Source organism: Myotis brandtii, unplaced genomic scaffold (genome assembly GCF_000412655.1).
Source record: "Myotis brandtii unplaced genomic scaffold, ASM41265v1 scaffold314, whole genome shotgun sequence".
Lineage (NCBI taxonomy): Eukaryota > Metazoa > Chordata > Mammalia > Chiroptera > Vespertilionidae > Myotis > Myotis brandtii.
The window spans coordinates 2,537,650-2,552,508 of record NW_005362033.1 but is presented as its reverse complement, the minus strand read 5'-3'; the positions used below and the strand labels follow the sequence as shown (position 1 = coordinate 2,552,508).

The 14,859-nt window shown below is 40.3% G+C and overlaps 1 protein-coding gene across 1 annotated transcript in view; it reads left to right on the top strand.

Annotated features, from left to right (window-relative positions):
* ULK2 (unc-51 like autophagy activating kinase 2) overlaps positions 1–14,859 on the top strand; it is a 110,854-nt gene that overhangs the window by 37,935 nt on the left and 58,060 nt on the right. Inside the window, exons 7-13 of the mRNA XM_014542812.1 lie at positions 2,582–2,755; positions 3,577–3,650; positions 5,706–5,807; positions 6,857–6,915; positions 8,917–8,999; positions 11,786–11,833; positions 12,171–12,259. Of these exons, the coding sequence (XP_014398298.1) occupies positions 2,582–2,755; positions 3,577–3,650; positions 5,706–5,807; positions 6,857–6,915; positions 8,917–8,999; positions 11,786–11,833; positions 12,171–12,259 (629 nt within the window). The remainder of the gene's footprint in view (positions 1–2,581; positions 2,756–3,576; positions 3,651–5,705; positions 5,808–6,856; positions 6,916–8,916; positions 9,000–11,785; positions 11,834–12,170; positions 12,260–14,859) is intronic.

Genomic DNA, 14,859 nt, shown 5'->3' with positions numbered 1-14,859 from the left:
CCTCTTGGTCCCTTTCCCTGGCCGGCAGGCTTCGATCACCTGATGGCGAATGGGGAACCAGGGGTGGGTGGCGGGTGGAGGGCGGGGCCGGCTGCGGGCAGCTGGGGAAGATGGCCCTGATTGCAGGCCAGGCCTAGAGACCGTACCCGCACATGAATTTCGTGCGCCGGGCCTTTAGTGACAAATAAAAGGCATCTTTAAAAGGTTATAATGAAACATGAAAAAATGAGTAACAAAATAAAAAATCCTATTGTGAAATATGAAATAATTATATGCATTTAAAATGTGTGTATATTCATGGCAATACTGTGTAAATAACTGATTTTATTTTATGGATTGTAACTAAGCACTTGCCTTTATTCTGTGGGAAACGTGGGCTCAACCATATTCCCCCAAAGAAGGCCCACACCCTCTGTCTCCCAATGTACTGTATTTTAAAATAAACTGTTGGGGCAAATCATCATCATCTGAAAGAAATGCTAACTATTTTAAGACCCTGCCACATCTACTTGGTACTGTGTAGGTCATTATGAGGGCTGGCTGTGATTTATATATAATACGAGAATGGGAGTAACAGCGAGAACTTCATCAGTAGAGCAATGAAACCTAACAGTAACAACAACAAAAAAAAACCCAAACTTTCTCCATTGGGGATCAAGCCCGCAACCAGGCATGTGCCCTTGACTGGAACCAAACCCAGGACCCTTCAGTCCGCAGGCTGATGCTCCATCCACTGAGCCAAATTGGCTAGGGCTCTAGGTGTAATTTTGATGTGGTCATGGGAAGAGGTGAGCACACTGCTTACCTACTTTGTCATCTTGACCAGATCCCTGGAAATAGTATTTTTGATCTGAGGTTGGGAATCCACAGATGCAGGGTGCCAACAGTGTACATTGTTATAAAAGGCCCTGAGGGTCTATGGATTTTGTTAGTGGCAGGGGGTCACCCCAGTGATACCGAGAGACAAGTGTATTGAGGTTTACTTTTCAAATATGTTTTATTGATTTTTAGAGAGAGAGGGGAAGGGAGAGAGATAGAGAGATAGAAATATTGATGAGAAAGGAACATAATTGATTGGCTGCCTCCTGTACGCCCCCCACTGGAGATCAAGCCCACAACCCAGGTGTGTGCCCTGACCGTGAATCGAACCAGCGACTTCTTGGTTCCTGGGTTGACACTTATCCACAGACCCACCCGAGCCAGGCAGTATTCCATAATTTTAAACCAAAGGGATTTATTTTATTTCAAGATGTTAAAAAGATACAAAGTATCATTTAACATGCCTTTAAGATGATTTTAAAACCATAATATTTCATTTGTTCCAAGTGTTAATGTTATTTTTAGCTTCTTTATCTTAATTGCATATGGAAAGGTTATATAGAACATATTCAAGAGTTGTATGGATGATTTAGAGCAGCGGTTCTCAACCTGTGGGTCGCGACCCCTTTGGGGGTCGAATGACCCTTTCACAGTGGTCGCCTAAGACCATCCTGCATATCAGATATTTACATTACGATTCATAACAGTAGCAACATTACAGTTATGAAGTAGCAACGAAAATAATTGTATGGTTGGGTCACAACATGAGGAAGAGTATTTAAAGGGCCAGAAGGTTGAGAACCACTGCCTAACCAACTGAGCTACCTGGCCAGGGCTACTTGTGACTTTTAGATTCGTTGCAATAAGAAGTTTATATTTGTGTACTGACTATATTTGAGTATGTACTTATCTAAAGTCTTCATTATTAAATGTGCTATCCTGTTTGATTGTCACAGAAATCCAACGTGGTTGGTCTATTTTCTGCTTTTTATGGATGCGGGGTGGGCACAGCGGGATAATCTCCAGGGTCACACAGAAAGCAGGTGAGGAGCTAGGATTTGAGCAGAGGCACCCTGACTCCAAACCAAGCTGTCCATTCAGCATTGCACAGTCCGGCGCACATACAGAAACACTGCAGTGTTTACTTACTGGATAACGACTACCTCAAAAATAACATTCCTGCTACCTTTTTATAGTAGTGAAAACAGGTTAAAACACTTCTTCTTAAAGGTGTCTTTAGTTACGAAGGGTCCTGTGGTGGGACAGGAGTGTGAGTCAGGAGGGAGGTTAAAGGAGGCAGATGTGGGAACACAGACTCCTGACAGGTCTAAGTGGCAGTAATGGCCAAGTCTCTCCATTCAAGGATTTCACCTGTTTTAAGTTTGTACTCATAAAGTGGTTGGAATTAAATGTGGACATTGACCCAGATATTTAACTAAAATGAAGGAGAACTTATTTTTTGGCTTGTAGAGGGGACTCACATTTGTTGAGCACCTGTTATATTGAGGGAAATGAGAAAGGAAAAACAAACATAAACACCAGTGAAAACAAAGATGCAAATGTAAATCAGTTCCCTTTACAACAAACTAATTAAAACTTTTGATATCTCTTCAGAGACTTAAATTACTAAAGTAAAAAAAGGGAGAAAATTTGAATCCAGTTTCTTCCATGGTCTCCTTAGCAAATCACGTCTATTGCTGGCATGTACAGATGGTATTTGATTTTTCGTGGTTAAATATTTATGCGACTTCTTTCCTACCAGCTAAAGGAACTCTTAGTGAAGACACCATCAGAGTGTTCCTGCACCAGATTGCAGCTGCCATGCGGATTCTGCACGGCAAAGGCATCATTCACAGGGATCTCAAACCACAGAACATCTTGCTGTCGTACGCCAATCGCAGGAAGTCCGGTGTCAGTGGTATTCGCATCAAAATAGGTAAATGGCTGTGCAGTGTTTCATGCAAAGAACATTTTTGAGACTCAGTGTTTTTAAATAATTATAGTTCAGCTTTGTGAGAATGAGTGATTTTGTGATGCACTTTGAAAGTTTTTATTGAGTTCCGTGAGGTATGAGATAGCGAACACTTTACATTATTGGCAGCATATGCTAAATTTTGGACAGGGGGCTCAGGTTAGGATTCCAACAGGAAATCCCGCTCCTTCTCGTCCGAGGGAAGCTGAAGTACTGCAGTTGTTGGTGGCAAAGTCATGATCCAGTTCTACAACTCGGGATTTTAACATAAGAAATCTAAGAGACCGTTTAGTTCAGCCTTCTTATTTGGCAGGTTTTTAAGTGCTCTTGTATCTCAAAATTATTTGAAGCAGTTTGTAATGCTAGATTTTTTAAAAAACTTTTTTAATGGTTTTTAGAAAAATAATTTCTTAGCAATATTTTAAAATTTTCTAATGTTATCTGATATCTGCTGGACAAAAACAGTTCAAATTCTACACCTGGTATTGATATTTAATGAGAGCTATATTAATGAATTATGTATTATAATTAGCATTTTCCCTTGCAAAGCTTGGTGCTTTCTCCTTGGTTACAAAACTGGCAGAGCACTGACTTGTACAATTGCTGACTACTACTATTTCTTAGCTTGTCAAAATTGAAGTAGCTACTTTTTTCTTTGGTAAACAGTCTTATTCAATGGCTGTTAATTTCTTTTGTGCCCTTTTATCTCCTGAAGAATTACATGATCTGTGTTAAGTGTGAGCAAAAGTATCATTTGTTTTTCTTCTTTTTATTTTGTGAAATAGCGGATTTTGGTTTTGCTCGTTACCTACATAGTAACATGATGGCTGCAACACTGTGCGGATCCCCAATGTACATGGTGAGTGAGTGTCCGCGTTCTTGTGTGTTTACAGCCATAGCATGGTAAGTGTAACGTTTGTTCCCGAGTAGGATGTCAGTTTTTATAGAGTCTGAATTGTTATTTATGCCACTAACATTAATTATGTTACTGATAATGCTATAATACAGACACATTTTGCTTTAGCACAGTGGACTGTAAAAGTTAGTCATCTTTGCCCATTGGTTTTGATTTTGTTTTTTAATTAGTTATTGCCCTGGCCAGTGTGGCTCAGTTGGTTGAACGCAGTCCTGTGCACCAAAAAGTCACAGGTTCCTTTCCTGTCAGGGCACATGCCGGGTTTCAGGCTTGATTCCCAGTAGGGGGAATGCAGCAGGCAACCCATCACTGTACCTTTCATTTATGTTTCTCTCTCCCTTTCTCTCACTTCCCTTCTCTCTAAAATCAGTCAATAAAAAATACTTTAAAATAAATTAAAAATTAATTATTGTAGAAATTTCCTCCTAGATTAAATTGAAAATAAAAATTGATGAAGTATGGTCATGCTATACTTGATGTGTAATATTGGGAATACTTACAAAACACCTTTTGGGGCATCTCTTCAGCTGTAGGATACATTAATTTTTTGCATATTGTCTCTCTTGATGAGATCCCTATATTGTAGAAGATTTTTTACTCAGTGTCACATTTAAAGCCGAACAATCTTAGCTTTCCTCTTTATTCTTTCATATGCATATTGCCAGGTCTGATGGGGTTAGGCCAGTGATGGCGAACCTTTTGAGCTCGGCGTGTCAGCATTTTGAAAAACCCTAACTTAACTCTGGTGTCGTGTCACATATAGAAATTTTTTGATATTTGCAACCATAGTAAAACAAAGATTTATATTTTTGATATTTATTTTATATATTTAAATGCCATTTAACAAAGAAAAATCAACCAAAAAAATGAGTTTGCGTGTCACCTCTGACACGCGTGTCATAGGTTCGCCATCACTGGGTTAGGCTATGAAACTTCTAAACTAATGTGAAGTATTACGCCTAGAAATATCCTGCGTGGTAAATAAATGTACCTGTTTCAATTCTAAGTTTAAAATGGATTTATTTTTAATTAGGATTTTGTCTCATCTAAAATCAACTTTGAAATCAAGGGAACTAGTAATCAAAGTTGAAAAAAATTTACATTAGATTTACTTTCTTGATCATAATTTTACTGCTTATATACAAAATTTTTAACTTAATATAATTTAGAAATTATTTTGTACTTCTTGAGTATGAAATTAGTCCGGCCTTGGGCTAATAGCTTTAAAGCTAGAGATAGTGCTTGAACTGATTTTTAAAGGAAATTGACTCAATAAGAAATTTACAAGGGACAATAAAAATGTTATGCCTGGAAAATAAAATTTCACTATCTTTAATATATTTCACATTTCTGTTTAATGCTTGTCCTGATTGATGGTATTTTTAAAAAGCAGCATCTAATGAGAGGTGAGAAAATGGCTATAGCAAAGCAGCAGATAAATAAATGCCTGTTTTTAAGATAATTTTTATTGTGTTTTGTAGTACAGTTTTTCTGTTATTTTAAAAGCTTTCAAATGACAGGAAAAAAAAGGAATAGTATAGCAAACACGTGTTCCTACCATCTATATTTAGCAAAGTTAACATTTTGCCATGTTTGCCTTGATTTCTTTTTTAGAAAGATTATTTCAGAGACGGTCCAAGTTTCTATTGTACCTCTCCCTTTTCCCATTTCCTACTTTTCTCCTCTCCTCCCCCAGAAGTAATCTCTATCCTGTAATTGCTGTGTGTATTTCTTTATTATTATTTTAGTACTCTTACTGTATTTCATAATATATAAAAATGCTTGTTTCTACAACTTCTTTTCATGCAACATTGTTTTTGAGACTTACCAGTAAATGTCAGTGTAAGAAAGTAGTTCTGTATTCATTACAGTTTCATTTTAATTAGGAAAATAGTACAATGTTTTCTGTTTGTTTTAGTTTTGTTTTCCAGTTAATTAATATGTGCATATTAATTATGTAAATAACATAATGCTCTCTCTTGAACTTTCTTACCCCAGGCTCCTGAGGTTATTATGTCTCAACATTATGATGCTAAGGCAGACTTGTGGAGCATAGGAACAGTGATATACCAATGCCTCGTTGGAAAACCACCTTTTCAGGTATCCTGACTTTTTCTTATGTGCTCAGTTTTGGGATCTTCTCATTTTGCATTTGCCTTTGACTTATAAAATGGAGAATACTTTGAAAGCAGTGTTTTTGATTCCTTTGTGACTTATTTTGATTTAGTTATAGGCAAAAACTGCTGTAGTGAGCCAAAACAGTTTTTTTTTAATTTTTTATCTGCCTTTCCTTTGTAGTTGGACTGAGCCCGTTACAGGTTTTCCAGGGTATTGAAAACTAGTGGGTATGAATTGTGATGTCAGCATTTCCTGCTTAGCCTGGTTTTGGGGTCTTGGAATCCAAGTAGGGCTACGGCTAGCCTGGGAATATCACTGGAAACTGTCTCCAGATAGTTGCTTAGGTTTTATGGAAATTATTTTGAGTCTGTCTCCCTTTCCTCCTTTGCCCTAACATCCTGTCAAAAAGAGGCCCTCTAGAATGTAATCATGATGATTCCTCTTGAGTTCGTATTGCATAATTGCATAGAGGTTTTTTGAATCTGAATGCTGGATCAAAGTGAATTTATTAGCCTAAGATGGTATTTAAAACTCAGTGACACAGCCAGGTCAGGCAGTTAATTTTTAGAGTCAGTTTGTCTGCACAAGCAGCTTCACTCATTCGGCAGCTCTTTCTGGGAGGGTGCTGCTTGCTCCTGTGGAGAGACGGAAGAATAGCGGGATTCTTAGTTCTCTTCCTGGAATCCCTTGAAGGTCTTAAGATTAAAATACACCCTGATTTTACACAGTAACAGTGTACCTGTTGGATAGGCCATGAACATTAGTTCTTAACCTCTAGAATAGTGGTTCTTAAACTTATCTAAGTTTCAGGCCTCTTGAATGTTTGACCTCAGTGCCCAGATATGTAGAATTTGCATATCATTTCAGAGTTTTTATTAAGTTCCTGGTGGCCTCTATGGCTTGTTCAGCAGTCTATGGCTTCCAAGTTCAGAATCTATGTTCTATAGCAAGAATGTAAACATCAATCATAATGCTTTAGAATTTTTGCCCCTGTTATTTAGTAAATTAAACCTTTTTTTTTTTTTTAACAGGCCAATAGTCCTCAAGACTTAAGGATGTTTTATGAAAAACACAGAAGCTTAATGCCTAGGTATGTTTTCATTACACTGAGCTTTACTCTTTGTTAATACAATGTTATTTATTTGAACTCTTTCTGTTTTATGTATTGCCATTATTGAGCCTTTTTTGTCAATGACAATGAGGACATTTGTTATAACAGGAAATTAGAAAATTACTAGTGCATCATAGGTGCCTGTGCAGTGCTGTATCATTTTTCTTTTTTATATATATTTAAAAATATATTTAAAAGAAAAGCTATGGGCCTGGCCTCTGTGGCTCAGTTGATTGAGCATCGTCTCAAGCACCTAGAGGTCTCTGGTTTGATTCTGATCAGGGCATGTGCCCGGGTTGCAGGCTCGATCCCCCATGTGGGGCATGCAGGAGGCAACGGATCTATGTTTCTCTGTCATCATTGATGTTTCTATCTCTCCCTGCCTCTCCCTTCCTCTCTGAAATCAATAAAACATATTTTGCTCAGCTGGTGTGGCTCAGTGGTTGAGCATTGACCTATGAACCAGTCAGTTGGTTTAATTCCTGGTCAGGGCACATGCCCAGGTTTCGGGCTCAATCCCCAGAAGGGGGCATGCAGGAGGCTGCTGATCAATGGGATCTCTCTCTCATCATTGATGTTTCTCTCTCTCTCCCTTTCCCTTTTCTGAAATCAATAAGAATATATTTAGTACTAGCTGGTTCCTGCGTTCGATTCTGGTCAAGGGCACATGCCTGGGTTGTGGGCTCGATCCCCAATAGGGAGCATGCAGGAGGCAGCTGATCAATGGTTCTCTCTCTCATCATTTTTTATCTCTCCCTCTCCCTTCCTCTCTGAAATAAAAAATTTAAAAATATATATAAAAAATAATACAACATATTTTAAAAAGAAAAGAAAAACTATGGAAGTTATATTCTGTGAGAGGAAGGAGATGCAATCAGAATAGATGTACATAAAGTGGAAAATAAATTCCCCTAGGCCTTCCCCTGCTAGGGATAATGAGAGTTTGCTGTGTATCCTTCTAAATCTTTCTTGTGCAAGTTCCTTTTGCACGTTTGAATGCTTGTTTATGCATATATATATTTATATACACATGTATAGTTCAATACAAATTCCATCATATTTTGCAAATTGTCCTGCAACTTTTTCTACTCTACAGTGTAACATAGACATTGTTCAGCAACTACTGCATTCTTTAAAATGGCTACACAGAGTCTCATAGTTATATATAATATCAGGTTTTGTTTGATCAGATGCTTGTTTTTATTTTCTGGTTACTACAAATAGGCATTAGTGGGGGGAACAAGGAGAGAGAATGTACACACATTTGTACGTTTCTTTCGGATGGAGCCCTAAAGTGGACCTGCTGGACTGAAGGTAGCTCTCCCGATTGGCTGCTCCTTGCTTATAGAGCACAGAGGGCGCCTCCCCGACACTTACCCAGGGGGGTGCCGTCAGACCGCTGACTCACCAATGGAAAGGGCGGAGCGCTAGAGCTTACTTGGCATTATTCTCTGTCTTAGTGAGGTTGACTCTTTTTTATTTGTTTAATGTCCTTTTTGTAGTTTTATTCTGTGAATTGCATATTCCTACTATTCCTTTTTCAGTTGCCTTGTCTTTTTCTTGTTGGATTTCAGGAAGCTGTATTATTTCTCACTTGTGTTTATTAAGCTCTGCCTTTTCCAGAACGAATTGGAGGTAGCTCTTTTTTTAATAGAGAACTCTATAGTAACTGTTAGTCCCAGGTTGCAGTTGTGTTAAAACTCAAGATTGCCTTTGCTTGTGAAGTGCTTTCTTCATGTAGATATTCCAGCATTCCACAGGAGTGAGCACATAACAGGCATCATTCTCAAAGGCAGTTCCTTATTGTATGTTTTTTTTCCTTTGAGGATTGAGGCTTTACCTATGGTATTGGTATGAGATGTAGTGTTTGTGAAATCGCATATACATTTTTGTTTATCACATTTAAGGCAAAAGTCGCGTAGTTAATGTAGTATATAAACTCACCACTTACGTTGTGTTTTTTTTCCCCCTTTCCCTCAGCATCCCCAGAGAAACATCCCCTTATTTGGCTAATCTTCTTTTGGGTTTGCTTCAGAAAAACCAAAAAGATAGAATGGACTTTGGTAAGTAATATTTTCAATTTTCTCTTGCTTTCTGATTTTATTTGTATATTCTGAAAAGATTTTTTAAAAAGACACTATAGAGGTTTCAGAAGAAAATTAAAGTCAGTTTCACTTTTCTTTCTATTTCTCTCTTTCTTTCACTTACTTTGTAAATATTTATTGAGTGCCTGCTATGTTTTAGTATGGGGGATAGAGTAATAAACAAAATCCCTGCCCTCATGATTCATATATTCTAGTGGGGGAGAGACACAAACAAATTATAACTCTAATTCCTTGCTTTATTAGGAAGTGATGAGTACTGTGAAAAAACTAAAAGAAGGAAGAGAAATGAGGGTGGTGGGGATTAAAATTTTAAGGTAGTCAGTGAAGACCTTTCTGAGAAAGTGACATTGGAATAAAGATTGGATTGACGTGTGTGTGCCATGTGGGTGTCTCTGGGAGAGCTTTTCAGGCAGAGTAGCCATACCACTGCCCTGAGCTGGGAAGGTCGTATAAAGACTTGGGCTTTTGCTTAAAGTGTAATGGGGAGCCATTGGAGGGTTTTGAGCAGAGGAACGATTGGAATTGGATCTGACTAATGTGAAAAGGACCGGTTTGGAGCTTGGTGAGAACAGCCTGTGGTGGGGGCTGCGGGTGAGGAGGCAGGAGGAGGCTGGCAGACTCAAGGAGACCAGAGAGCCACCATGTGAGAGATGAAGCAGCTTCGACTTCGGCAAAAGCAAGGGAGGTGGGAAGAAAGTGGTGCATTCTGGATCTTTTTGGAGGTAGAGGCACTGCATTTCTGGATGGATTGGATGTGGGGTGTGAGAGAAAGAGAAGACTTAAAGACGACTCCCAGGTTTGTGGCGTGAGCAGCTGGAAGGATGGAGCTGTCAGTTACAAGGTTGGGAAAAAGTGTGTGGCTAGAGCAGGTGTGGGGGCAAGATTAGGGTTTAGGTGGGACATGTTAAATTTAAGATGGCCATTTGGTATCTAAGTACAGATGTCACAGGCACCTGGATATCAGAGGGGAGAGGTTGAGGCTGGTGAACTATTTGGGAAAAGATCTGGAAGAAGGAATGGAGGAGAAACACCCCAGAATCCTGGCAGAAAAGTTCCTAACTTCAAAGAATGGGGCTTAGGGCCCAGGGCTGCACCTCCTCATGGCAGCCCTGGTGCTTGTGCCCCGCGGCAGCTGAGCTCCAGCGTGCATTGTGGGAGTGGGCTGTGGGGCCTTAGAGGCCACTGCCTGTCTCAGGATTTTATTTTATTTTTTAAAATATATTTTTATTGATTTCAGAGAGGAAGGGAGAGGGGAGAGAGATAGAAACACCAATGATGAGAGAGTATCATTGATCAGCTGCCTCCTGCATGCCCCACACTGGGGATGAAGCCCACAACCCATGCATGTGCCTTGATCAGGAATCGAACTGTGACCTCCTGGTTCATAGGTCGACACTGAACCACTGAGCCACATTGGCTGGGCTATCTCAGAATTTTAGATGCTTAAGGTGGAAGCTACTATCATTGATTTTGAACCTCTCTTCTTTTATAATATAAGCATTAAAGCTAAAAATTTCCCCCTCAGTACTTTAATATATCACAGTGTATCTTCATATACTATTTTACCACTTAATAAAAGAACTTAGAGTGCTTAATATTATAGGGATTATGTAGTTTTTAAAGGTTTTGAGAGAACATTTACCCTTGAAACTGTTTGGGGGATAGTTTGTTAACTTGTTCTTATCAATCTTATGTAAAATAGCAAGACTCCAAAATGACAGACCAAAAAACCCATAAAACATGTTTAATGAAGATGCTTATCAAATTAACTCTAATCTTTAAATTTTTTAGAAAAAAAAAATGTGTTTGCAATTTTTTCTGTAGTAATCCTATCCTATGTAATAAAACCCTAATATGCAAATTGACTGAACTGCAGAACTACCGGTTGCTATTATGCACACTGACCACCAGGGGGCAGATGCTCAACGCAGGAACTGCCCCCTGGTGGTCAGCATGCTCCCACAAGGGGAGCGCTGCTCAGCCAGAAGCCGGGCTCACGGCTAGTGAGTGCAGCAGCAGTGGCGGGAGCCTCTCCTGCCTCCGCTGTAGGCGGGCAGTAATGAGCGAGGGGTTCCTGACTGCGAGATCCCCGGACTGCCAGAGGGATGTCTGACTGCCGGCTTAGGCGCGGGAATCGAACCCTGACCTCCTGGTTCATAGTTTGATCCTTAACCACTGAGCAACACTGGCTGAGCTACTTACTATCTTTTATTATCAGGCTTATTGTGTAGCTTTTATTCTTGGTGGATAGTGAAGAAATTAAATCAAATTAATGTATTTTTTAAATAGTTAAAAAAATATTTTTTTGAAACCAGCTGCAGGACTACTTCTGGGATAGAAGGATAGAATTTAGTGTACAAATCAGCTACCTAGATTTTCTCTTAGGACAGTGAAAAGCCATAGGTCAAAAGATGCGAGGAAGGGCTGGTCGCAGCCCAGTGCTCCTGGCTGGTCTGCTGAGAACACATATGGGAAAGCGGCTGCCTCAGTGCCTCAGGGTGTGCTGTGTTGGTAATGGATGTTTTGAAAATTCACAATTATTTTAAAATTTTCATTGATTAAGAATTATGTATAATTTGATAATTTTGATTTATAAAAATAATATGCTTTTACATTTAAAGGAAATGGAGGCAACATAAATGAGTTAATAATTGTTTATGATCTCTATGTTTACTACATCAACAAGATTAACCTATTTGCTAGTCAACGGCTGAGTAAGGTTGCGTTCTCATTTCTCATTACAGAAGCGTTTTTTAGCCATCCTTTTCTTGAGCAAGTTCCAGTAAAAAAATGTGAGTACCCACTTTTTGCATTTTTACTAAGGAGAGAATGCAAGCTTAAGGAAAACATTAGTATTTTGTATTACAAAATTAATTTTTTCTTGTGTTTTTCAAGATTTCATTGACCTTTTTTTAAATACCTGTAGTTGTGTTTATTTTATAACAGTTCTGTTTTTTACTTCTAAAGCCAAATTGAAATAGTTTTAGTTGTCGCTGCATTTAACAAGTAGGTTAATGTGAATTTTTGGTCAACACAAACCTGTAGCAGTTTTGACAGGTTTTTCTGTTAGTCGAGTCATGTGGTTGAACTACAAAGTGGTGTTCCTCCTCTCCTGTGTTTTTCTGACAGCCTGCCCCGTCCCTGTGCCCCTGTGTGCTGGCTCTGCCTTGGGAAGCGCCTGCGGCAGCTCTTCGCCTTGTCGCTTTGCCTCTCCACCAGTGAGTTCTGGTTTTATTAAAATACTTGTAGTTGTGCTGCTGTCTGTTCACTGATGGAGCCTGTGACTACACTGTAGGTATGCTTTTTATGTGTAGTGTTTGCCTGCAGCCGAGGCTTAGGTCAAATGGATCTAGCTTTTGATCTCCACCCTTTTTTAACCTCAGCAAGAAGTTTTATCTTCTGGCTGTTTTCCTCTGAATATTGATTGTTAACTCTGGTCTCTGCATGCCTTTGGGGTTGGGAAGGATGATACTTGCAAACCGAGAGAGCTTCTTACTTAAATCCTGGCGGATAGGAATTAATAAGACCTATTTTATCTGAATGTCGTGAACAGTTTGGATAGTTACTATGCATGGAATGCCCGTGTGGAGGAGCCACCCTGGAGTCCGTCACTGACTTGGGCTCCCTTAGTTGTGGTTACTGGCCCTGCAGGGTTGGTCCACTCCAGCCTCTTCTTTCTGCTGAGGTTCCCAAGCCATTTCTTCAGGGCTTTCTTCCCTCCCCTCTGTGCTCCTTCCTGACCCTGAGAACTGCTCACTCTGGTCACTGCTGCTTCCTCTCCACTCCCAAGGCCTTCCTTTACCCTCTTCTGTATTTTCCCAGACCGGCCCTTCCCCAGATCTCTGTTGCAGCCTGGGAGGGTGGGGACCTTGAGGATTTTCTGCAAACAGAAGGTCCAAGGGCTCTTGTGTCAGCTATTGTATGTTCCAGGTTAGCCTGGTACCATGAATTTCTTCAACTCTGCTGGCAGGAGGGTGGGGAGCCATAAAAGGAGGTGCTGGTATGATTAGCTGGTTGAGGCCACTCAGAGGTCTAAAAGTATGGGGCTCGGGAGCTTCATAACCCTTGCTTGCCATACTAACTAGGACAAAGGATGTAATCTCTCTAAACTGGTTTCTCATATGTAAAGTGAGTATAATTTTCCTCCTTCATGGGGTTTTAAAAGGAGAAATGAGCAAAAGCACTTGCTGCAGTGCTTGACACACAGTAAATACTTAGGAAGGGCAACTGCTATTGTTTTTTTCCTGGGAAACCTAACAACCCTTAGCTAACGGGATGCTAGTGAGCATGTGGCAAACATCCTTCTCAAAGCCCTGCAGACTCAAGCTGAATAGAACAAGCAGGTGGGCGAACAAGACTTCGTCATATTCCCATGAGTTTAAAGAACGACAAGCCCTGGATTTGGAGTGACGAGATAAGTGGGGAGGGAGGGTATTGCCGTGGAAAGACCGTAGGCTTTGTTTGGAGTCGTCATAACTGGCCTCAGTGCTGTGGCCGCCTGCTCATTTGTGACTTTGGGCCAGTCAGGTCCAGAGCTGAGCCTGGCTTCTGTATCTGTAAGGTAGGCCTAATTAACCTTTGCATAAAGGCAACGTGGGTAATATGTGCAGGGTGCCTGGCATAGTGAGTACTTGATAAGCTGTAGCTATTATTATGAAGTAATAGATGTGATACGCATGACACATAATACAGGAAGCAAAGTTTATGCTAGAAAAAGGAAACAGGACGCATCTGTGGGAGCAGGAGTAGCGGAGCCTGTGGGTGGTAGGATAACCAAGGGTTGAGGAAGAGGCCAGTGGGAAGGATGTTGAGCTGGAAATGGCTTTGCCTGGCGAGAGCATGGTGGTGTTTCTGCTGGGTAGGTAGCATTGAAAAGCAGAGCAACACAGGAGCGAGGCTTTGGGCTGCTGGGGAAGAGAGGACAGAGCGCTGACGGGAGCGAAGAGGCACAGGAGAGAGGAGGCATATTCAGAGGGAACCCATTTTTAGAAGGCCTTTATGGAAAGCTCACGCTTAAAATGACAATAAAAAGGGAAGCTGGAGAATAAAAGGAATGAAAGAATGTCTATAATTTCCAGTTGGTGAGATTAGAAAATGGCAGGTTTGATTGGTTTTTAACATAATCTGCCAAAAGTAAGATGATTTCATACATGCGTTCTCTCCCTTCCTATGACTGGAGTAGATTCTTACTCAGGGTTAATGCACACAAGTGTGCACATTCTTTTTTTTTTTTTTACTTTCACATGGCTATAGATTAAATGTTCTTTAGATGATATCTCTTTAATATGTATTATTTAGTTTTATTCATTTACTAAAAGCCTGCTTTGTGTGAGGTCCTGGTTGATACTGATGAATGATATGACAGTAAGGAGTTTTAATTATGTGGAGAAGAGGCAGGCTGATCAATCACTATTAGAAGCAGGCCTGTCTATGTCTTTATTGCCTGTGGAAATGTGGATGAGGGGCATGAGATCAGACCAAGAACTAAGGAAGGCTTCTCAGAAGAGGGCATTGAGCTGAGATTTGAAGGAAGAGTTAGCAAGGTGAATTAGTAAAAGAATAGTATTGTAGGCAGAGAAATCTTCATTCACGAAGTCATGGAAGCACAGCCCACTGAAGGAACTCTGTTGCCCTCCATGGCCACTTATATTCAAACTAGAGGCCCGGTGCACAAAAATTTGTGCACTCGGGGGGTCCCTCAGCCGGCCTGTGTCCCTCTTGCAGTCTGGGACCCCTCAGAGGATGTCCACCTGCTGGTTTAGGCCCGCTCCCTGGGGGATCAGGCCCAACCTGGCAGTCAGACATCCCTCTGGCATCC